This window comes from Arvicanthis niloticus, chromosome 24, assembly GCF_011762505.2.
Source record: "Arvicanthis niloticus isolate mArvNil1 chromosome 24, mArvNil1.pat.X, whole genome shotgun sequence".
In the NCBI taxonomy this organism is placed as follows: Eukaryota; Metazoa; Chordata; class Mammalia; order Rodentia; family Muridae; genus Arvicanthis; species Arvicanthis niloticus.
Window position 1 is genome coordinate 20,474,301 of NC_133432.1, and position 23,785 is coordinate 20,498,085.

The window sequence follows — 23,785 nt, forward strand, 5'->3', positions numbered from 1 at the left end:
TTGTTTTTATTATTTATTCTATAAGTTTGGGTGTTCTGTCTAGTTCTCTGTCTGTGTATCACATGCACTCAGTGCCCACAGAGGTGAGGAGAGGAGTTGGATCCCCTGAGCCTGGAGTTACAGACAGTTGTTAGCCATCATGTAGGTGCTGGGACTCGAACCCAGTTGCTCTGGAAGAGCAGCCAATGCTCTTAACCTCTGCACCATCTCTCCAGCCCGTCAGTGCTGGGTTTTTTGGTTTTTGTTTTTGTTTTAGATTTATTTATTTCATGTATGAGTACACTGTAGCTGTCTTCAGACACACCAGAAAAGGGCATCAGATCCCATGACAGATGCTTGTGAGCCACCATGTGGTTGCTGGGAATTGAACTCAGGACCTCTGGAAGAGCAGTCAGCGCTCTTAACTGCTGAGCCATCTCTCCAGCCCATCAGTGCTGTTTTTAACTAGCAGAATCACTTCGTACAATGTGCAGAGATTGTGGGGAGAGGAGGTAAGATGCTCGCCGAGCACTCCAAACCTTTTACATGCTCTTTGACACTGCACAGATAATGAAGAAGAAGAAGAACGGGAGAGAGATCATGGCGCTCCAAATCCAGCTCTCTGCTCTTTCTAAGGCGTCGCTGTCACCTGGCCTGCCGAGACAGTGTGCTGGAGTGGAGCAGTTCTGTTCATAGTGTTGCAAGCTATGTTTTACACTGCCTCACTTCTTTCTCTTTCTCTTGAGACTAAAATGAAACAAAACATTCTAGGATTCTGTTCTGGTTCTATCAAGCCTTACTCTGCAGAGGCCCCAGTTGAGAAAACACCACTACTACTTTTTTTTTTGAAAAGACACGATCGATGGAGCACTTACGGTGCTGGAAAGTGGCCTGTGTGTGCACGTGTCACACAGATGTCTATGCACACTTGCATGTAAGCGGTGGTAGTGTGTGTAAGGCACGTGGTGAGGTCAGCATTTCCGGTGCTTTTTTCTGTTTGACTTCCCTAGGCTTTCCTGGTTGCATAAGTATCTCTGGATCTTTTTCATCTTGTCCCTCCCATCACCCTCACTGAACCCTTCTTCCCACCAGGCCCTCCTACTTCCATGTCTTTTTTTTTTTAATTAAAAGATTTGTTATTATTATTTTAGTTATGTGTATGGGGGATATGTGCATATGAATGCAGGTGCCCTCAGAAGTCAGAGGTGTGAGATCTGGATCCAGGGCTAGAGGCAGTTGTGAGCCACCTCATGGGGGTGCTGGGATCAGACTCTGGTCCTTAGGAAAAGCACTATGTGCTCTTAACCACTGAGCCATCTCTCCAGCCCCTGCCATGCTGCCATGTCTTTTTTTCCATTTTGCACTCCCCCCGTCTGTCTGTCTGTCTGTCTGTCTGTCTGTCTGTCTGTCTGTCTCTCTCTCTCTCTCTCTCTCTCTCTCTTTCTCTCTTTGTGTGTGTGTGTGTGTGTGTGTGTGTATTGGCATGTGTGTTCATGTGAGTACAGGCAGCTTTATTCTGCATGTCTTTCTCAATCTCTGCGCACTTTATTGAGACAAGGTCTCTTGCTGAACCAGGAGCTCATTGTTTTGGCCAGCCTTAACTGGCCAGCTTGCCCTGGGGAATCCCTTTCTCTATTTCCCAAGTGCTCCAATCACTGGCAGCTTCCATGCCTGCCTAGCTTTTTTATGTGGATTCTAGGGAGCCAAACTCTGGTTCTCACAGTTGCTTGGCAAGTGCTTTATCCTTTGACCCATGTCCCCAGCCCTGTGCCTTCTTCTTCAAGGGCTGTTTGCCAGGGGTTTGAGAAGGAGCACAACCGGGTGTGAGTGGAGACCTCAGGGTTAACACTATCTCCTATGCAGAGAAGGTACTGCCTAGTGGCTTCCTCTGGAAGCTTGCTGGAGGTGCAGCATGCAGTGAGAGCTGGCGCTCTGCTAAGCCTGCTGTGGGAGAGCCACAGTGTAGGCAGAGCCTTTGGGCTTTAGGGATTGACAGTCTTTTGGAATAACTACGTCTGTAAGATAAATTGCAAAGGGACATTGGAAGAATTGGCGAGACCTCGGGAAATGCTAAGGATAATATACTGTTTGAGCCTCAGCCTGTTTATCTGTGAAGTGGGCCGACCCAGAAACCCCTTGTAGCAGGGATGAACTTCCAATTTGAGAACCATCCAAAGAGGAAGTCAATCTTTGTAAGTCAGTGAAAAGTGTAAGTAGAAAGTGTAAGTAGAAAGGAAGGCAAAGCCACCCCCCCCACACACACACACCGCTTCTTGGATTTTTAGCTGGCCAGCATGCCCAGGTGACCGTTCTTAACTAGGGACATCCAGTTGGTTAGGGGTACAGAAGTCACAGGTAGGGTCAGATGGATCTATGTTCTGAGAGTACATTGGAGAATCTGCTGACACATATCAGCATGCTCAGAACTGGTAGTTGACATATTTCAGTGGAAAGTTGGTAACAAAATAAGGTACTGTAGACATCAGTCATACTAACATTTTCTTTTCTTTTTAAGCTATAGTCTCCAGCTGACGTTGGTCCCAAATTCCATATGTAGCTAAGGATGGCTTTAAAGCTAAGGATGGCTTTGAGCTCCTCGTCTTCCCACTGGACCCTAAGTACTGGGGTAGTAGACATGTTCGCCCTGTTAACTGTTTTGTTGTTGTTTTTTAATTTTTTTTCAAGACAGAGTTTCTTTTTGTAAAAGAAACCATGCCTATCCTGGAACTCTCAGTAGACCAGGCTGGCCTCCAACTCAGAGATCCACTGCCTCTACTTCCTGAGTGCTGGGATTAAAGACACCATGTCCAGTGTACCTTGTTAATTTTTGTAAGGCGTACACTTTTTATTTTTGGTTTCAGAGGGTTAGCTAGTTGTTTGTTTTTGTTTCACAACTGAGTGTTTTTTTCCCTCCTGGGGATGGAAACCAAGGCCTTGTGGGTGCTAGACAAACACTACCACTGAGCCACTCCCCAGCCTTTAGTTGACTTTCACCGTAATGTTAAGTCATCTGCCACCTATTGAATCCTGACAGTTGTCAAAAGTTAGCAAGTTAAATGTGATTTCAAATATGAACAGTGTAAGTTTTAATCCAAGAGCCTTGCTAGTTCAGAAGAATCCGTTATTGCTTTATTTCTCAGCTCTCCCGTAGCCTGTTTGTACAAGCTCCACAACAAATAGAATGTTAGAAAACTACTCGTGTGACAATCCGAAGAGAACACAACCATCATCAGAGCCCCTAAGAGCTCTGCTGTCTGACTGAGTGAATTGAGTACGCTTTGTCCAGATTTCAGTTATTTTGAAAAGCTTTTTTCTTTGGATCATTTTCCTGTCAATATCAGTACAATTTATCCTTCACTTCCTTCATTACTGCTGAAATGGCACCATGGCACTAAGCGCTGCTTGATCAGAAGCATTAGGTAGTAATTGGCATGGCCTCCTGACCGAGAGCCACCCTTTTGTTTCTGTGAGAGGCATTGTGCTTTCCCTCCAGTTTTCCTTCATTAAGAAGAGAAGACAGGAGCTGTAGAGACGACTCAGTGGTAGAGCACACTTTGCTCCTGCGCCCACCTGTGTCAGGCAGCTCTCACAGCTGCCTAGCTCTAGCTCCAGAGGATCTAGCGCCCTCATCTGGACACCACCAGCACCTGCACTCATGTGCACACACAATACCCATAACCAGTAATACAAACAACCGTCTAAAAAGAAGAAACAAAACTTACATATAGTAAGACTGGCCTATTCCCCACACAGTTCTTTGACTTGTTCTGTTGTTGTTTTGTTATTGTTTGGAATGGAGTGTCATGTAGTCAAGGCTGGCCTTTAACTCCCGATCCTCCTGTCTCCACCTCCTAAGTGCAGGGATTACAGGCCTGTGCCACCATGCTGGATTTATGTGGTGCTAGGCATGGAGCCCAGGGTGTCATGCATGCTAGACAAGCACTCTCCCAATTTTTGTCTGTGTAGTGCACGTGTGGGCCTGCATGTGTAGGGAGGCCATACGGCTCCCTTCAGTTTCATTCCTCTGGTGCCATCCATCTTTTATTCACCAAGCAGGTTAGGCAAGTGACTTGTTTCTACCTTCCTGTGCTGGGATTGTACACAGAAGCATATAGCATTTGTGAGTGCATGAGCCCTGCTTTTTAAGTGTGTGTGTATGTGTGTGTGCACGCATGTGTGTGCATGTGTGTATATGTAAACAAATGTCTGTGGAGGTCAGAGAAAACATGGGAAGTCAGTTCTGTTTCTACCCTGGCTTCAAGGCTTGCATGGCAGGTGCTGTTACCTTCTTAGCTCCTCCCCAACCTCACAACATGGGTTTTGAGGGTGGACATGTGGGGCTAGTTCCTTAAAGCACTTGGCCCACTGAACTTCCATCTTTAAGTCAGTCTTTCTGTTAGTTATTTTAGGTTGACACCATTCTGATATCTTTATAGTTCTGGAACTTCAAAGTGTGAGCCCTCCATCTTTTTTCTTCAGCTAGAATGAGATTTTACAAACCTAAATGTGATCAAGTGACTCCTTGCTTAAAATATTTTAAGTCTGTCCTGTTTAATTATGTCACACAATTACTCCCACCCAGCTTGCCCACAAGGTTTGTCATCCAGCCCTGGCTGCGTATCTCATTTGTGCTCTTACTCCCTGCCTTCTAACTACATTGGCCTTTTCTTGACTTGTGACAGCTTTCAAACGCCTTCTCAGTGTGGGCTCCTGTGCTTGGCATGCCCTCCACTTGACACTGCCTCACTCCTGCTCGCTCTTCCAGTCTTAGCCTTAGTGCTGCTTTAAAGGGAAGACTGATTCAGGGATGGCTCTAGGAATGTACTTGCCTAGCAGGCACAGGGATGGGAGTTTGATCCCCAGAACACAGAGCGTGGTGCTGAATGCTTGTAATCCCAGTGCTGGAAGGGTAGGGACTGGTCTGGCCTCAGGGCTCACCGGGCTGCCAGCATGCCATAAATGGTGAATTCCAGGCCATGGGGAATTCCTGTCTCAAAAGAGGTGGGTGGTGTTTCTGAGGAGGACACTTGAGGTTGACTTCTGATCTTTACATTCAGGCATACATCTGATACACACACACACACACACACACACAGAGAGAGAGAGGGGGGGGGGAACAGACAGACAGATAGACAGGGAGGGGGAGGTGAGATCAGAGGGACCTCTATTTAAAATACTACATTAGGGACTAGATGTATGGCTAAGAGTGATTGCTGTTGCTCTTCCAAATGACTCAAGTTTGGTTCCCAGCTCCCATTTCAGGTGGCTCACAGCTGTAACTCTACTTCAGGGACTCCAACACCCTAGTCTGACCTCCACAACAGCCACTGAAGTCTCAGTCAGTCAGTCTCTCTGTCTCTCTGTCTCTCTCTCTGTTGAAGCATCTGGTGCTGCCAGCTGGTTATTTGTCCCTTTGGTTCTTGTATTTTTTTATTAGATGCCCTGCTGAATTATTTCCTGCATGTTTAAAATGCCAAGCTATGTCCTCTGTCATTTGGGTGAAACACCCTCATCTCTATAGACTGCCCCCCCCAGCTCTATAGACTGCCCCAGCTCTATAGACTGCCCCAGCTCTATAGACTGCCCCCCTAGCTCTATAGACTGCCCCCAGCTCTATAGACTGCCCCAGCTCTATAGACTGCCCCCCTAGCTCTATAGACTGCCCCCAGCTCTATAGACTGCCCCAGCTCTATAGACTGCCCCCCAGCTCTATAGACTGCCCCCCAGCTCTATAGACTGCCCCCCCAGCTCTATAGACTGCCCCCCAGCTCTATAGACTGCCCCCCAGCTCTATAGACTGCCCCCCAGCTCTATAGACTGCCCCCCCAGCTCTATAGACTGCCCCCAGCTCTATAGACTGCCCCCCAGCTCTATAGACTGCCCCAGCTCTATAGACTGCCCCCCAGCTCTATAGACTGCCCCCCAGCTCTATAGACTGCCCCCAGCTCTATAGACTGCCCCCAGCTCTATAGACTGCCCCAGCTCTATAGACTGCCCCTAGCTCTATAGACTGCCCCCCAGCTCTATAGACTGCCCCCAGCTCTATAGACTGCCCCCAGCTCTATAGACTGCCCCCTAGCTCTATAGACTGCCCCCCCAGCTCTATAGACTGCCCCCCAGCTCTATAGACTGCCCCAGCTCTATAGACTGCCCCCTAGCTCTATAGACTGCCCCCCCAGCTCTATAGACTGCCCCCCAGCTCTATAGACTGCCCCAGCTCTATAGACTGCCCTGTCCAGTGTAGTTTGGGAAGGTCCCCTTCCTCCTTACGATATAGTTCTAATTTCATCAACCAGAATGTTACTGTCCTAAGGTTGGATCTGATTTTGTTTTTTGTTAGTTGGTCTTTAGCAAGCTTGCGGTGGCGCACGGCTTTGGTGCCCACCACCAGAGGGGGGACGTGTCCAGCTTTCCGAGTTCGAATCCTGCCTCGGTCTCCCCATGTGACTCTCAGTGAGTCTCATGGGGAAAAAAAAAAGTTAGTTGGTCTTTTCGCCATTGTTCTTTCTTCCCACACACTCCCTTTTCATTGAGTCCTGGGGTAGCATCTTAAGTGTGCTTTCCATAATAATGGATCCCATTCTGTATTAAGATTTTTTAATGCTGTATTGCTACCAGTTATCCTAAATTGATGCTTCTTCTTTGTAGTCTTTTTTATGAAGGCAATCTTTTAATCTCAACCTATTCTTCGAGATTCTTGATTGAAATTCTGTACAGTGCCTGAGAGAATAGTATGTGCTCAGATACACCAAATGGATTAATAAGTGAATAAACAAAACCCAGATCTCGGTTTGTATAGCTCATTGAGACTATTAAAATATTTTTTTTTAGTTATGTATTCATGCTTAGAAAACAGCTGTGTTGAGGTGTGATTTGTATGCCATAATCTTCCCTCATTGTTAGTGAACGATTCAGTGGTTTTATTAGATTTTATAGTTGTGCAACTCTGACAACACTTCAGTCAAAAAAGTTTTCATCTGCTCTGGAAAGTCCCACATTGCTCTTGGCAGTTAAGTCTTTGCTTCTGCAGTCTGTCCTCTGTAAGCTTGCCTGCGTGGATAAACTGTGTATCTCTGGTGTGGTTATTACTTTTTACATAGTTGTATGGCAGCCATTCTGTGAACAGCTTTGAAGTATATCTGTATTTTTGTAGAGTGTATGTGCTCTTGTCATTGTTTCTGTTCTAAGCATGCTTTCTAGTGGTCGCCTGTTGGTCTGGGTAGCTCAGTACTCAGTAGTTGGTTGGCTTAGACAGCTGAGCCATGAGCTCCTCCATGAGTAGGGCTGGCTGTGAGCCGGGGAGCCGATCAGGCTGTTTGTACATCTCCCGCTTCTTCCCGATTCCCTTTTCCATCCCCCTTTTCTTTTCCCCTTTCCCCTTTTCCCTTGCCTTCTTTAATTTTTTTCAGGCAGGCTATCACATTAGGCCAGCCTGACCTAGGGCTCAGTGTACAGCCCAGGCTAGTGCCAAATGTCCAGCATTCTGCATGCTTCATGTTTCTAAGTACTGGGATTCTGAATCTGAATCATACAAGCTTCTCCTGGACCTCTTGTGACTCCTTAGTGCCTGAGGTGCCCAGCTTGGGCTGCAGCTTCAGCCTGCTAGTCGCTCACTTTCTTGTTGAGCTTGACAGTGAGCTTGGGCATGCGTCTTGTTCACCACCTCACAGTCAGCAAGCTCCCTGACACTGAGAGCAGAAGTCACCAGTGTTGTCCTGTTGTGCGTGGTGTCTGCTGAGTTGGGAGATGGCAGAATTACAGACTCACGCTCTTCTGACCAGCTTCTCCAGGTGTCAGCTGTAAATATTCTTAGGTTGTTCTGTTCCTCTGACTGATTTCCAGAGCATTGAAAGGCCCACTTGTTAATCAAGCTTCATAATAGTGGTTTGGGGAGGTAGGAGATTGGCTGCATTGACACTAAGCCAGAGTTGGAAGTCCTAACTCTTAGACAAATAAATCTTGACATTTATTTATTTTTATTTTTATGCGTGTGGGTGTTTTGTCTGTCTGTATGTATGTATGTACACACACACACACACACACACACACACACACACACACACACTCTACATGTGTGCCTGAGGGCATTGGATTCTCTGGAACTAGAGTTACAGGTGAGTATTAGCTACCATGTGGGTGCTGGAAATTGTACCCAGGTCCTTTGCAAGAGCAGCAAGTACTGAACCGTCTCTCCAGCTCGTCAGAAGGAATTCTTTCTCTAGTATGTCTGATCGCTTCTCCATATAGACTTCTTTACTGTTTTAGTTAGCATCCTGCTGGGAAATAGAGCCAGCAAGATTACTCACAGAGAGGGGGACATAGGAGAGGATACGCTTAGGGGACATTTCACACGCCCAGAGGGGGTTGTGGGACAGCTAGGAGATTGATTTTAAGTAAATGGCTCAGAGATTGTGGGGCTGCAAGTTAAACTCCAGAGGACAGTTAGGAACATATGAGTTGTGCTCTGGGCTCTGTGTAGGTAATTTGTCTCTGCTATAGAAGAATACAGAGCTAGTGATGGGGCAGGCATGCAGTCTGAGTACAAGTGATCAACACTGGATTAGAGTCCAGCATTTAGTACATGCTGTAATGTATCAAATGTTTGCTGAATTTGCTGTTAAAAAGTTTCATTTTTCCATTGTGAATCAGATGCATAGCTTCAGATTTGTTAAATCAACAAATGCTGTTTCTGATTAGAAACATTTTTGTTTGTTTGTTTGTTTTTTTGGGTTATGGAGCTTTTTTCTAGAGGTTGAACCTGGGTCTTCATGCTAAGGCAAGTAATCCTAGCATCTTCTTATTTTTGAGACAAGATCTCATAAAGTTGCCCAGGCTGGCCTCGGAGGTAATCTGCAATGTAGGCTGGTCCTAACAGTCTGCTTACCTCAGCCTCCTGGGTAGCTGGGTTACAGGCCTACACGTGTACACTGTGCTTGACTGGCTTGTTGTTGCTTACGTTTGTGGCTGTTATATTCTTAGGATAGTAAAGCGTCCAGATTGCTTCAGCTGCTTTCTGGCTGAAACCATTGATGGCTGGTTTGTAGACAGTTGTAATGTGATGATGATCTTTGTTTTCCCACCAGTTGCTGATCATCTTTCTGCAGTAGAATCTCCATGGCCTGAACATTTCTTGACAATAATTTTGAGCAAACTATATGTTTAATAAGAAGATAACCACATCAAGATGGTTGGAAAGCTGAAGCAGAACTTACTCTTGGCGTGTCTGGTGATTAGTTCTGTGACAGTGTTTTACCTGGGCCAGCATGCCATGGAGTGCCATCACCGAATAGAGGAACGTAGCCAGCCAGCCAGACTGGAGAGCCCCAAGGCGACTGTGCGAACTGGTCTAGACATCAAAGCCAACAAAACATTCACCTACCACAAAGATATGCCTTTAATATTCATCGGAGGTGTGCCTCGAAGTGGAACCACACTCATGAGGGCGATGCTGGATGCACATCCTGACATCCGCTGTGGAGAGGAAACCAGGGTCATCCCTCGGATCCTGGCCCTGAAGCAGATGTGGTCCCGGTCCAGTAAAGAGAAGATCCGCCTGGATGAGGCTGGTGTCACAGATGAAGTGCTAGATTCTGCCATGCAAGCCTTCCTTCTGGAGGTCATCGTCAAACATGGGGAGCCAGCACCTTATTTATGTAACAAAGATCCTTTTGCCCTGAAATCCTTAACTTACCTTGCTAGGTTATTTCCCAATGCCAAATTTCTCCTGATGGTCCGAGATGGCCGGGCGTCAGTACATTCAATGATTTCTCGGAAAGTTACTATAGCTGGGTTTGACCTGAACAGCTACCGGGACTGTCTGACCAAGTGGAACCGGGCCATAGAAACCATGTACAACCAGTGTATGGAAGTTGGTTATAAAAAATGCATGCTGGTTCACTATGAACAGCTTGTCTTACACCCTGAGCGGTGGATGAGGACGCTCCTCAAGTTCCTCCATATTCCATGGAACCACTCAGTGCTGCACCATGAGGAGATGATCGGGAAAGCTGGGGGAGTCTCTCTGTCAAAGTGAGTGAGCGTGCCCTCCCTCCCTCCCTCCTTTCTTTCCTTCCATCTTTCCTTCTTTCCCCTGTATTCAGCTGATATGGACCCTTGCCAGCACTTGGGAGGCAGATGCAAACTTCTGTGATTTCAAAGCCGACCAGGTCTGTGAAGTGTTGCATGCCAGTCAGGGCCACACAGAGAAGACCCTGACTCCAAAAAAGAAAGAAAAGACACACAGCAGCGAATATTCGTGTTTGCATTTCATTGCTGAGGTTTCTTTTGTTCTTTCACTACCAGTTCATTTCCTGTGGTAACATTGACTTGCGTGTGTGTGTGTGTGTGTGTGTGTGTGTGTGTGTGCATGTGTGTAATAATTAAATGCTTTGAACTCACTAAATGCATGTACACAGGGTAGATGTACTTCCGATATCAACTACAAAAAAGCCAATTGTTCTAATTTGCAAACGTACCTAGAAATCAGAAGCCACTGAATCTGATGGACATGGAAGCCCAGGTCAGTGAGAAAAGCTTTCACTGCATAGACATTAGGTTTAGTCTGATCAAACAAACACAAATAACTACACACATGCGCACACAGGCTCTCAAAGCTACCAGGCTATCGTCAGAATAACTTGTTAGCTAAAGATGACTTTGACCTTCCGGTCCTCTTGCCCCTACCGTCTGGTGTACCCACCAGGCCCAGTTTATGCAGTGCTGGGGATAGACCCCAGGGCTTCATGTATGCCAGGCTAACCCTTTACTGAGTCTCATCACCAGGCTAACTTTAGAAAACGATATGCAGAGGACAAGCACATTGTTATATCTTACAGGGAAGAGATTGGTAAGCCACAGACAGAGCAAAGCTAGCCTTAGAACCCAGAGCTTGCCCCTTGCTGGACTTTGTGTTTTCCTAAGGGCTTGTGCCCCATGCCTCGCTTCTGTGGCCATGTAAAGGATACGTTGTGTTTTTATAAAAGACTACAAAATTTGGGCACCTAGTTTATATAAGAAGTTGGTTAGGCTCAGCATGCAAAATGCAGACTTTGGTATTTTGTGACATGGCAGTGTCTGCTTCCTTTCTCCTCAGCTAGCTGTCCTGACTCTGATAACCCGGTTTTTTCTTGCAGTGAGGCTGTGCAAATGGAAGTTGCTGTTAAATTCAGGAAAGTAGATTGGTTATACTTAAAGCTTCACTTTTATTCATGTATGTTCCCCATTCAAACAACTCCCTTAGGTCCCCTCACACCCATGCTCTCTCTCTCTGTGTGGGGCTTTCTTTCTGAATGCTGTTCTTTGTCCCTTAAGTATGCTTAAGCCTGTGTTAACTTTTTTGTTTTGTTTTGTTTCTCGAGACAGGGTTTCTTTGTATAACCCTGGCTGTTCTAGAACTTGCTATGTAGACTAGACTGGCCTCAAACTCACAGAGATCTGTCTGCCTCTGCCTCCTGAGTGCTGGAATTAAAGGCACTCACTACCATGATCAGCATATTAAAATTATTTTTTTTTAAAATAAAACTCCAATTCTGCTTCATTAGGAAAAAAAAAAAAGACATGCCCCATCCCTTTCCAACTTGCTTCCATTAAGGAAGGCTCCTGGTGTGTGTGTGTGTGTGTGTGTCTGTGTGTGTTTTCTCAGTGTCTATTATTTGTACATGGGTGGTTCAGCTGTAGACTGACCTGTCAGGGTCCTGAGTTACATGGTAAATACTGATTTTTCTTGTAAATGATGTAAAGGAACAGCTGGGTGCTTATACCTACCTGCCTTTCAGCCACTGATTATTTACAAGTGATTAATCTTCATCTAGGTTCCTTTTACTGACACAGGAAGTTATAGCTCTCGTTGCCATGGTTAGAGTATTGCCCTTTCCAGATAATAAACTAAGTGATTTTTAAAACGGTTTTAAGGCAAGGTCTCAGAGGCTCACTGAGGATGATCATGAATTCCTCATCCTTCTGTGCTGAGCTCACAGGTGTGTACCACCTTGTGTCTCTCTCTTAGAGAGAGAGAGAGAGAGAGAGAGAGAGAGAGAGAGAGAGAGAGAGAGAGAGAGAATATGTATATATCCATATACATTCCCGGTTACATAGAGATAGCTAGCTAGTGCATGCATGTGTGCAGATGCCGCATGACTCAGGTGCTGTGGAAGCCAGGTTCGGGCTTCAGATCTCCTTACAGGCAGAGTGAAGAGTGGGGACTGGGAACTGAACTCAGATCCTGCAACTCAGAACTGCAGTGTGAATCAGCTTTTTTAAACACAGAGCCGTTTCTCCAGCCCCGGAGTGCAGAGTACTTTCACTGTCCGAACAGTGTTCCGTCCTTTTGCTCCCATGGCCCTGGACATTGTTTTTTTTTGTACTCTAGGCAATATTTTGCTTTTCTAAACTGCCAGAGAGTTGGAACCATAAGCACATAGTATCTTCAAGTCGGCATGTTCCACTTAGTAATGGGCACTTACATCTTCCCCTCTTCTTGGATTAAAATGTTGGATAATATCCCATTGTCTATATGTATCACAGTTTCATTTATTCGTTATTTATTATTATTCATCCAAGAAGCTAGAGCTTCTTGGGTGCTTCTGAAACTTGGCAATTATGAATAAAGCTGCTATAAACATCCACACAGATTTTTGTGTGGGTATAAGTTTTTAATCTCATTTGCATAAACACCAAGGAACGTGGTTGCTGGATCATTAAAAAAAAAAAAAAAAAAAAAAATCAGCTTCATTAAAAGCTGCCAAGCTGTCCTCCTGGGTGGCTGCATTGTTTAGTTACCCCCTGGGATGATTCGTTTTTATTTGTCAAGTTGACATGTTGTAGCATCACCTGGGAAGGGAAATGTTAATGAGAGATTCTGTTGAGATTGCATTACTCTGTGGACAGGTCTGTGAGGGATTCCTCATTGGATGCAGTGAGGTGGGAAGGCCTCCCCTGAATGTGGGCAGCTCCTTTTCATGAGCTGGGTCCTGGACTGAACAGAGAGAAGCACGTGGTCGTTGCATTCGTTCACCGCATTCTGCTCTTGGCTATCCACCTGGTTAACAAATCCGGGGAATAGCTTTTTAAATGTGTTTCTTAATCCTAAATTTGTGTCACTTCGTTTGATTGTTTTCCTCCTTATTAATAGCGCTTTTCTGCCTATTTATGTGCTGGATATTGTCAACATTACTATTTTGGGTCTTGGATAATTTTGTACTTTCTATAAATATCGAGCTTTGTGGTAGAGTTCATGTAAGTTGCTTGGCCAGTTTGAATGTTTAGTTAGACTTTTGTGTGTACGATTTGTTAGGTGAACCAGAGAACTGCTTACTTTGTAGTTTCTATGAGTAAGGCCTTCCTGAACACTGTCTACAGGATCAAGTTTTCCCACCTGGATGGTAGGAGCAGTTGTGCGCTGCCTCCATATCTGGGCTGGACACAATCCCCTGTGCATTGTTTTGGATGTTCCTTTCCTGTTATCACAGCTCTAGAGTCCCTCTGTACAGCTTTGTCTCTGTCCTGAAAGCTCCAGCCATTCTCCCTTCCTTGGTCTTTCTGCTCCATTGTTTTTTGCTTAGTATCTACTGACCCAGCCTTTATAATGGGACATGTAGCATGTAGCCCAGACTGGCCTTGAAACCCCGACATAACTGTGTCAAGCAGGGTTCTCTAGAAGTAACAGAACTTAGAATATGAATTTCTATATACATAAAGGGGATTTATTGGCATGACTTAATAGGCTGTAGTCCAGCTAACCCAACAATGGCTGGCTGTGAATGCAAAGTCTGAGAATCTAGTAGTTGCTCAAGGCTGGATGTCTCAGCTGGTCTTCAGCACATGCTGGAGTTCCAAAGAAGAAGACTAATGCCAGTGACAGAATGGATGTGCTAGCAAGGCGAGGACAAGCAGGCAGGGAGCAAAAGCGGTCTTCTATGCTCTTATACAGGCTTCCAGCAGAAGGTGTGGCCCAGATTAAAAGCATGTCTTCCCATCTCAAGCTCCTGATCAAAGCCACTTGTCATCCTGCCTCAAAGTCCAGACTAGAAGTGGATCTACCCATTTCAAACCAAGCAAAAGATTTCTCAGAGGTGTGCCCTCCACTTCTGGATTGTAGTTCATTCCAGATGTAGTCAGGTTCTCAGCCAAGAGTAGCCATCGCAGTAGTCAAGGATGGTCTTGAGTTTCTGCTCTTCCTTCTTCTGTTTCTGAACTGTTGGGGTTTCAGGCATGTGCAGCAGTCCTGTCCCGTCTTCTTTCCATCATGTGTTAATACTTTGTGGTGTTTGCTTACTGTGCTGTTGTGAGCATTCAGTTTTCTGCTCTGTCTCTGTAACACTGCTACTTTTCGAGGTGAAGAAAACCCGAGGCCAGTTTTCTCTGAACGGTTGCATCTCAGGTAGCTTGGATGCTTGTTTTGATCACAGCTTCTGGACCCTATGCCAGTGTCACAGCTGCTGCAGTGTGACTTCAGTATCATTTATCATAGTATTTGTCATAGTTCTCCCTTAGCTTCACATTGCACATTTGCAGTAAGTGCTTGATACACTGGCTTAATAGGACGGGAGGAAAGCGGCATCTTCATGTGGTTTTAGGTGCCTTGCTGGGGACCAAAATGAAGGTTCAGTGGTTAGAAAACACTTGCTGTTCTTGCAGAGAACCCAAGTTCAGGTGAGTGACTCACAACTATGTGTAATTCTAGTCTCGGGGGTTCTGATGCCCTTTTCTGTCTCCACTGACAACTGCAAATGTGTAGTGCATGTACATACACCCAGGTACACACATATAACAACATAAGTAAATATCTGTAAATCTTAAATAAGATGAAATGAGGCTGGAAGGACGGCTCATCAGTTAAGAGCACTAGCTGCTCTTGCAGAGGACCCAGGTTCAATTCCTAGCACTCTGAGGATGGCTTACAACCGTATGTAATTCCAATTCCAGGAGAATCCAAAGTCTGCTCTGGCCTCTGTGCATATCAGGCACACACATGATGCACATACACGCATGTAGGCAAAGCATTCATATACATGAAGTAAAATTAATCAATCTTAAATTGTTTTCGGGGACCATTGAGTTAGCTCAACAGATAAGGGTGCTTTCTGACAAACCTGATGACCTGAGTTTGATCCTGGTACCCATATGGTAAAAGAAAAGAACCAGTCCTTGCAAGTCCTTTTACCCCCATACTTATTATTGCATGGTCACCTCTAAAAAGTGAATATAATAAAAACTTATTTTGAAAATGTTTTCCTGGGCAGGTGAGATGCCTCTGTGGCTAAAAGACAGTCTTGCCTTAAAGACCAATGACCTGAGTTTGAGTTTGATCCCGACACCCATATGATAGAAGAAAATGACAAGTTGTCCTCTGATATCTCATGTACAACACACACAGACACACAGACACACACACACACATCTCACACACACATATACACTACACAAACCACACATGTACACCACATATCACACACACAGACACATGCATACACACACACACACACACACACACACACACACACTAAATAAGCAAATAACTAAAAATAAAATATCTTGCTGTTCTATGGTGACATTAGAAAATAAATGGTGCTGTAAGGAACTGTGGAGTTTCCTTTTCCATAAGAGCAACGTGTACACATACAGCCCACATAAAAATGACCAAGCCTATGAGAATCAAGTTTTTCAGAAATCTAGAAATTAGTCACAAGCTCTAAACATCTGTGGGGCTGGATGATGACTTGCTGCTCTTGCAGAGGACATGATTTGGGTTCTCAGCACTGCAGGCCTCTGATAACAGCCTGTATCCTGATACAGAGATCCTGACGCTCTTCTAGACACTCCTCTGCCTCAGCAGGCACTGCAGGCCCGTGGTGCATACATATGCATGCAGGCAGAAACACTCAGGCATCTACAGTGAAACTCTATTAAAAACACATCTTGGGGAGTGCTTATTCTTAACGTGTCTGAAGTTCAGAGGGGAGGTTGGTATTGGTGGCGTTTTATTACCCCAGGCCTGTTCATCATTCTCTACATAAGGTGGACTGAATCGACAGCCTGGATTAGTGGTACTGTTTGTTTGTTTGTTTGTTTCCTGTTTCTTTTTTTGTAGTTGCCTGGAAAGGCAGTTTAAAAGCCTCTTTATTCCTCTTGCCCCAGAACTGGTTTATCCCTGAAGCTGCCACCCAAAGCATTTACAAAGCTTTTGCCATGCTGCCTGAGTCAGTAGATAGCAGTGTGGACAAGCACCAGACACCTTGAAAACATACAGGGATTCTGACATGTTTCTGTAAGTGCAGAGAGCCTTGGTTCCCAACGTGGGTGCGTGCCTGGGGAAGATGTTTGGCTGATCTCAAGACGCCACAGAAACAGGAAACAAAGGCAAAGGCAGAGTTAGAAACCAACCGGCTGAATCCTGTGCTCCAAATACACACACAGCTCTTGTGGATTTAAGCATACGAGAAACCGTCATTACCAATCTGGCAAACACAGACTTATTAAGTGCTATACACAACAAAAAGACATACAGACACTGTAGAGTCAGTTTTGAGGAAAACTATATCCTAAGCAGCAATGACTGCAAACTCTGTGTGTTCATGAGTATGGAGTGCACCTATGTGCTGGTGCCCATGCACATGTGTGTATGCATGTGGAGGCTAGAAGTCAACCTCGGGTGTTGTTTCTCCAGTGCTGTCCACCTTGATTCTTTTGAGACTGGGTCTCCCTTTGGTCTGACGTTCTCTGAGCCCCAGGGATCTGCTTGTCTCCAGCTCTCGAGCACTAGGATTAGATTAACGTGCGTTTTTTACAGAAGTTCTGAGGATCAAACTCAGGCCTCCACGCTTGCAAGGCAAACACACTTTATGGATGGAGCCATCTCTCAGGCTCTGAATAATTCTTTTTTTTTTTTTTTTAATTAAAAACAAGCCAGAGGTAGGTAGATCTCTGTAATCTACCAAGACTAGGCCAACCTAGTCTACATAGTGAGTTCCAGGACAGATGGGATTACGTAGAGAGCCACTGTCACAAACAACAACAAAACAAATGCAAACAAACAAACAAAAAAAAAAAAAACCCCCAAAACATAAGCCTAAATCTAATAATGAGTCTGCTGGTTTCTGTGCTGGTTAGGTCTTTTTGGTTTTGTTTTTGTGAACTTGACACAAGCCAGGGTTGTTTGGGAAGAGGGAACTTGAATTGAGAAAATGCTTCTTAGGGCTCTATAGACAAGACTTGACAGTTAAGAGCATTTGCCGCTCTTGTGCAGGACCCAGATTCAGTGCCCAGCATCCACACAGTGCTGAACTCCAGATTCAGGGAATCTAATACTTTCTCATTTCCACAGGCACCGAACGCATGTGGTGCACATACATGCATGCAGGCAAAACAGTAACTAACACACATACAAAATGAGATTGAGTAAGTCTTTAAAAATAAAGACAAAACATTCCCTGTGCAGATGGTCCTTGGTTGTGTAAGAAAGCAAGCAGAGCAAGCCATGGAGAGAGCATTCAGGAAACAGTGGCCTTCCATGGTCTCTGCTTCATTCAGTTCATGCCTCCTGGTTCCTGCCCTGACTCCCCTCAGATGGACTGGGACTGGGATGTGTAAACCCACTAAATTCTTTCCTCCTCAAGTTACTTTTGGTCATGGTATTTTATCACAGCAACAGCAAGAAAACTAAGCCAGTTAGCATATTGAATTTTAGTTAGCATTTAAGTCCTTGGCCCCTTGTGTTACTCTTGGAGTCCAGAAAAGGCTCGGCGTAATTGTGAGCAGGTTTAACCCCACTGGTTGTTACCTCATGCTGGAGGGCCAAGGCAGCATGTGTTAGTGAGGGAACATTCGAGAACCAGGATGCGGTGTTTTTACAACCACATTGGGCCATTAAAAAAACGAAATCAGATCTGTTGTTTGTAAAGAATGCAGCTCTGGCTGGCCACACAGCAAGATGTTGTTCCACAGAGAAAATAAGACAACCAGGGACAAACTGCACCAGAACTGCTTTCCCCACATAGAAGAAGAAAGACTGAGGTGGTGCCAGCATTTGCGGGGGTGGAGCATCGACTAAGGGGGGGGGGGGTTTCTGCTCCTTGTTCTTGGGTTAACTGTTCTCTAAACCAGGAAATGCTCACTGTTTCCAAAACACAGAAACAGATTTCCCCAGCTTCTTTTGTTCAGTAGACGAGGAGAAACAATAAGATAAAAACCATTTAAAGCAATCGTGAAAATGCATTTTTTATTAATTTCATTCCAGAGACAATCACCAAGTTTTTCAAGATGGATATTGAGCTTAAACAGGTTGATTCGCATCAAAGAAATTAAACGCGGTAAAGAAATGTCCTATATAAGGTGATCACAAGTGGATTATTTCCAGCCAGTAGAGAAGAGATTGTCTGATGTTACATACATCATTTTAGGTCATAGGAGAGAGAGAGGCATTGTGGCTGACACTTGTAATCCCAGCACTTTGGGGGCAGATGAGGAGTTAGAGGCCAGGGTCTGCTACACGGAGAGTTGGAGACTGTCTTAGTTAAGGTCACTGTTGCTGTGATGAAGCACCATGACCAAAAAAGCAAGTTCGGGAGGAAGGGTTCATTTGGCTTGTACTTCCAGATTGCTGTTCTTCGTAGAAGGAAGCTGTCCACAGCTGAGGCACTTTCTTAATTGAGGTCCCCTCCTCAGATGACTTTAGTTTATGCCAAGTAGACATGCAGCTACCCAGCACAGAAGCCCAGCTGGGCTGCTTGAGACCCTATCTCAAAAGCAAACAAAAGCCAGGGAAGTAGTCCTGCTTTTGCAGAGGGCCCTAGTTTGACTTCTAGCACCCATGTCTAGCCGTTCACAACCATCTGTAACTGTGGTTTTAATGTCAGCTTGCCACAAATTAGACTCACCTGAAGAACTGTCCTGTTTGCGCTGATTGATGTGGGAAGACTCACCCCCACTGTAGGTGGCACCTTCTAATAGGAGTCCAGATGCAGAAGTTTGTAAGAAGGGAGACTTCTGCTTGCATGGCCTGGTTGGCTTCTCTTGCCGCTGGGTGGATTTGCTCTGTTGTTGCTGATTCCTTAGATGATAGCAGAACCAGGAAATCTAGGCTTTCATTGTGGAATAGACCAGAAGTCCTCCAGGAAGCTTCCAGGCTTCTGGCACTAGATTGGGACTACTGAGGCACTCTCCTTGTAGACTGAGTATTGGTTGTCATCCTCCAGAGAGATACCTACTGCGACGTTCATCCTCAAGAACCAAATAAACCTCCTGGTTCTCAGCTTCTCAGGTGTGAATTGGCTGTTGTTACTGTCTTAACACTTAAATTCAAACACACACAACACATGCACACACACACAGACACACACAACACACAGCAGGATCCTGACTAAAACAGGATCTGACACCTCTGACCTCTATAGGTACCTGCACTTAGATGAACACACACACACACACACACACACACACACACACACACACACACACACAGAGTTAAAAATAAAATAGGGTTGGAGAGATGGCTCAGCAGTTAAGAATACTTGCTGCTTTTTTAGAGGACCTATCTGGCTTCAATCCTGGTACCCAGTGGCAGATAACAACCACTGGAGACTCCAGTTTCAGAGGCTCCAGTGCTCTATTCTGACTCCTTGTGCACAGTTACACATGTAATACATACATACATGCAAGAAAACACCCATACGTATAGTACAAAAATAATAATTTAAAACTTTAAAAACTTGTCATTTTATGAAGCCTTGACTTAATCACAGTTGTCAGTAGAATTACAGGAAGGAAGCTTCAGATAAATTTTTCATTATCTCTCAGATGTTCAAATCATAAATAGTAGCAATAAAAAGAATTCAACTGTGTATCAAAGATGGTTAAGCTATCATGACCAAATAACTTTTTTATTTTAGCAACTGTCAACATAAATTAATCCATTAGTAAATTAAAGAAAAATTCCCACCTGATTATATCATTCAGTGCTGAGATTTCTTGGTTAAAATAATTTACTTGTCTTAAAGAATAAAAAGAAAAAAAACCTTAAATAGAACAGTACTTACTTATTAATATATTATGACTTTATTGCACACTGGATTCCACATAACAGTGTTCTCCACACTGGGTCACAACAGTTAGCCAGATAGAGCAAGTCTTTTTCCTTCCCTTTGGAATCTTGGTAGCATTGACAAATGAAATGTGTGATTTTCGAGGTGGTGATAAACACTGTATAACACACATTGAAGCAGAGGAATGGATGTCTGTGAGAGGCTGGGCTGAAAGAGTAGTCAGAAGCCTGGTGACCTGTGAGTGCCGAGCTGAAGGACAGGTGGACAAACCAGACCAAAGCCAACACAAGCTAGAATCTCTGTATAAAATAAGAAAGTATGCGCCAGAGGGTTTGGTGAGGCAAAGAAAAAAAAAAAAAAAAGCAAGAAGAACAGGCGCTGTAACCTCTTGGGCTACATGGCTCAAAAACTACTCAGTCATAATTTGGTCTTTTAACTTGCCTTTTAATCTACAAATTCCTTTCTTTACCACACATTAAAAAAATATCTATTTTTATTTTATAGCTCTATATGTCCCTGTGTCTGTGTCTTGCTGAGTTAGTTGAGTGTACATATGTCACATGTGTGTTGGTGCCCCTTGGAGGCCAAAAGAGGGCATTAGATCCCCTGGAGCTGGCCATACAGACTGTGGTGAGCTGCCTGGTGTGGGTGCTGGGAACTGAACTCAGGTCCTTTGCAAGAGCAGGAAGCGTTCTTAACTGCTGAGCCATCTCTCCAGCCCCTCTTTACCACACATACATAAGATTTTATTGTGGTTTTTGAGAGGGTCGCCTTGTGTAGCCTTGGCTGACCTGGAACTAGACCTAGCCAGTCTCATGGAAATCCACCTGCTTCTGCTCCACCTCAAGAAACTTTTGAGCAACTCTCATAGTGGTGCTGAGAAGGGGACAGAGGCTGGACTCTCGTGGGTGATGGGCTGCTGGCTGATGCACAGATCCCTTGCCTTGCCACGTTGGGCTGTGGCTTTTAAAGCATGCCAGGGTGTCGAGCACTGTGTGTTAAGGTTCCGGGGAGATGTGGAGGGGTGGCAGGGTGCTAACTGAAAGTCCTGGCACACTTTAAGAACACGTTGGCTGCTTTCTAAGACCAAAGGAGACACTTCCTTCTGCTGTCCATTCCTCTGTGTGTGTGTGTGTGTGTGTGTGTGTGTGTGTGTGTGTGTGTGTGTGTGTTCGTGCACTGTGTGCGTGTGCATTTGGGTGGGTGAACACATCATATGTCAGAGGACAACCAGTATGGGTTCTCCCTTCTCACCATGTTGGTCCTGGGAGTGGAACTCTGGTTGATAGGCTTGCAGCCAGTACAAATGTAAGCCATCTCACTGGCCCACACTGTCTGTTCTGTTTTCTTGACACTGGGTCCCTGGGCTTTGAACTATATGGTGAGTTTAAAGTGAACCAGGTTGGCGTTGAACTCAAGAAAATCCACCTGCTTCTGTCTCCCGAGTGCTGGGATTAAAGGTTTGTGCCAGCACATCTAGTTCCTATGCTATCTATGCTAAAGGTTATGATAACATCCATCCAACCTTTTGTAATTGACTTATAATATACACAATTATGAATTTAAATTAAAAAAAATTTGTAAGCCGGGCAGTGGTGGCCCATGCCTTTAATCCCAGCACTTGGGAGGCAGAGGCAGGTGGATTTCTGAGTTTGAGGCCAGCCTGGTCTAAAGAGTGAGTTCCAGGACAGCTAGGGCTACACAGAGAAACCCTGTGTCAAACCCCCACCCCCCCAAGAAAATTATAAGCATGAATGTGTGAGAGAGACTTTCTCTCTCCGTGTGTGTGTGTGTGTGTGTGTGTGTGTGTGTCTCACAGAATAAGTTTTGAGAGTCGGTTTTCTTCTTCCATTGTCGGTTGTCAAGCTAGGTTTCAAATGCTTTTACCCACTGAGTCATCTCACCGACTCAGACAAATAAAGAATTTAGAGCGCTCAGAGAACTTATAGCTGTTTAACTCTTCCCTTTTATCTTTTTCTCTTTTTCAGCATCTTTTTAAAAATTTAATTTTTCACTTTATATCCTAATATTTGTTCTCCTTCTCCCAGTACCCCGTCACATACACAGATCCTCCTCCAAATTCCTCCCTCCTCTTCTCCTCTGGGAAGGGGTAGCCTCCTCTGGATGCCCCCACCTCTTTTCTCCTTATAAGATAGGAGTCTCATGTAGTTAGGATGGCCTCTAACTTGCTGTTGTAGACAGGAATAACCTAGAACTCCTAATCCTCCTGCCTCTGCTTTTGGAGTGCTGGGATTCTATGCATGCCGCATGTTTTTGTTTTGTTTAGAATTTACATAAATAATTGTTTATGGTGTTGTTTTCAGAGTGGAAAGATCAACAGACCAAGTCATCAAACCCGTCAATGTGGGGGCTCTGTCGAAGTGGGTTGGGAAGATACCTCCAGATGTCTTACAAGACATGGCAGTGATTGCACCCATGCTGGCCAAACTTGGATATGACCCGTACGCCAATCCCCCTAACTACGGAAAACCTGACCCCAAGATCCTTGAAAACACCAGAAGGGTAAGTGAGACTCCCCCTCCCCCAAAAAATTAACTAGGAAAAATAGACATGTTTTTGGGTTTGAGTAGAGTTTTCTTGTTTTGTTTCTTGCTTTTTATTACCAGAAAATTATCTTAAATTACTGTTGTCTAACTTGCTGGATGCTCTATCATCAGAAGTCTGCAGTGTCGGCAAAACCCTTCTTCCCAGAAGCTGTGGGATAGCAGCATGCCTTGCTCAGTTTGTGACATTTGTACAAACAACAGAATTATTAGTGACCTGACTTCTGGTTTCTTTTTTCCTCTCCTTAAGTGTAAGGACCACTTTGCTTTTAAGGCTTTGTTTAGATGGGGTGTGGTTTCTTAATCTCCTGAGGGCTAGCCGGTAGCTCCTTAAGAAGAATGATTAGATGAACTAGCCCTCTGTTGAAAGTTGTGGGCTGGGGAGATGGCTCAGTCAGGAAAGCTCCCTGCTCAGATACAAGGTCCCGGGTTCAGTCCCCAGAACCCACAGAGAAGCTGGTCTCAAAGTATAAGTACACATACATAATAAAAATGAATACAGTTTGGCAGAGAGACTGCTCGGCAGTTAAGACAACTACTGTTCTCTTAACTGGGTGTTCTTGGAGAGGACCTGCATTCAGTTCCCAGCACCCACATGACAGCTCACAACTGTCTCTCCAGCTCTGATACCCTTTTTGGTCTCCAAGAGCACTCTATGTATGTGGTGTACTTACATACATTCAGATAAAACATGTAGACAATAAAAAGAAATGAATTGGGTCACAGCTCTATTAAATACTGCGCCAAAACCTTAAAAGAACTAATCCGAATAAATACCTTGATGGTTAAATCTGATTTCAAATCATTTTGCATTTCTGTTCAAAATTTTTGTTGGTTAAGATAAACATAGAATTTAAACTTTTTTGGGATCAGGGTTGGGGGAAGATTCAGACAGCCTCGCGTGGCTCAGGCTGGTCTTTAATTTTAACTCAGCATACAGCAGAGATGTGGGCACTGAACTCAGGGTCTGCATTGTAGGGTTTTGTCTAAGGCTAGACTAATGAAGGTGACATGAGACTAGGTCAGAGCGTCTGAGCAGTTTTCAAAAGTGCTTGATATATGCTGACACCCATACACGTGTACAGAAGACCTGAAAATCACCAGACGGAGGGGATGTCTTGTAGAGTTCTGCTAATTTTAATGTTTCACTGGTTAATGTAAGTAAACATTTCCAGTTTATTAGCTGTTTGTATGTGTTTTATGAAC

The 23,785-nt window shown here is 44.7% G+C and overlaps 1 protein-coding gene across 2 annotated transcripts in view; it reads left to right on the forward strand.

Annotated features, from left to right (window-relative positions):
- The window catches only part of Tpst1 (tyrosylprotein sulfotransferase 1), a 62,359-nt gene that overhangs the window by 13,885 nt on the left and 24,689 nt on the right, over positions 1-23,785 (forward strand). For both annotated transcript variants that reach the window (XM_076923040.1, XM_076923041.1), the window contains exons 2-3: positions 9,063-10,008; positions 22,340-22,538. In XM_076923040.1, coding sequence (XP_076779155.1) covers positions 9,164-10,008; positions 22,340-22,538 — 1,044 coding nt within the window. In that variant the 5' untranslated portion in view covers positions 9,063-9,163. The remainder of the gene's footprint in view (positions 1-9,062; positions 10,009-22,339; positions 22,539-23,785) is intronic.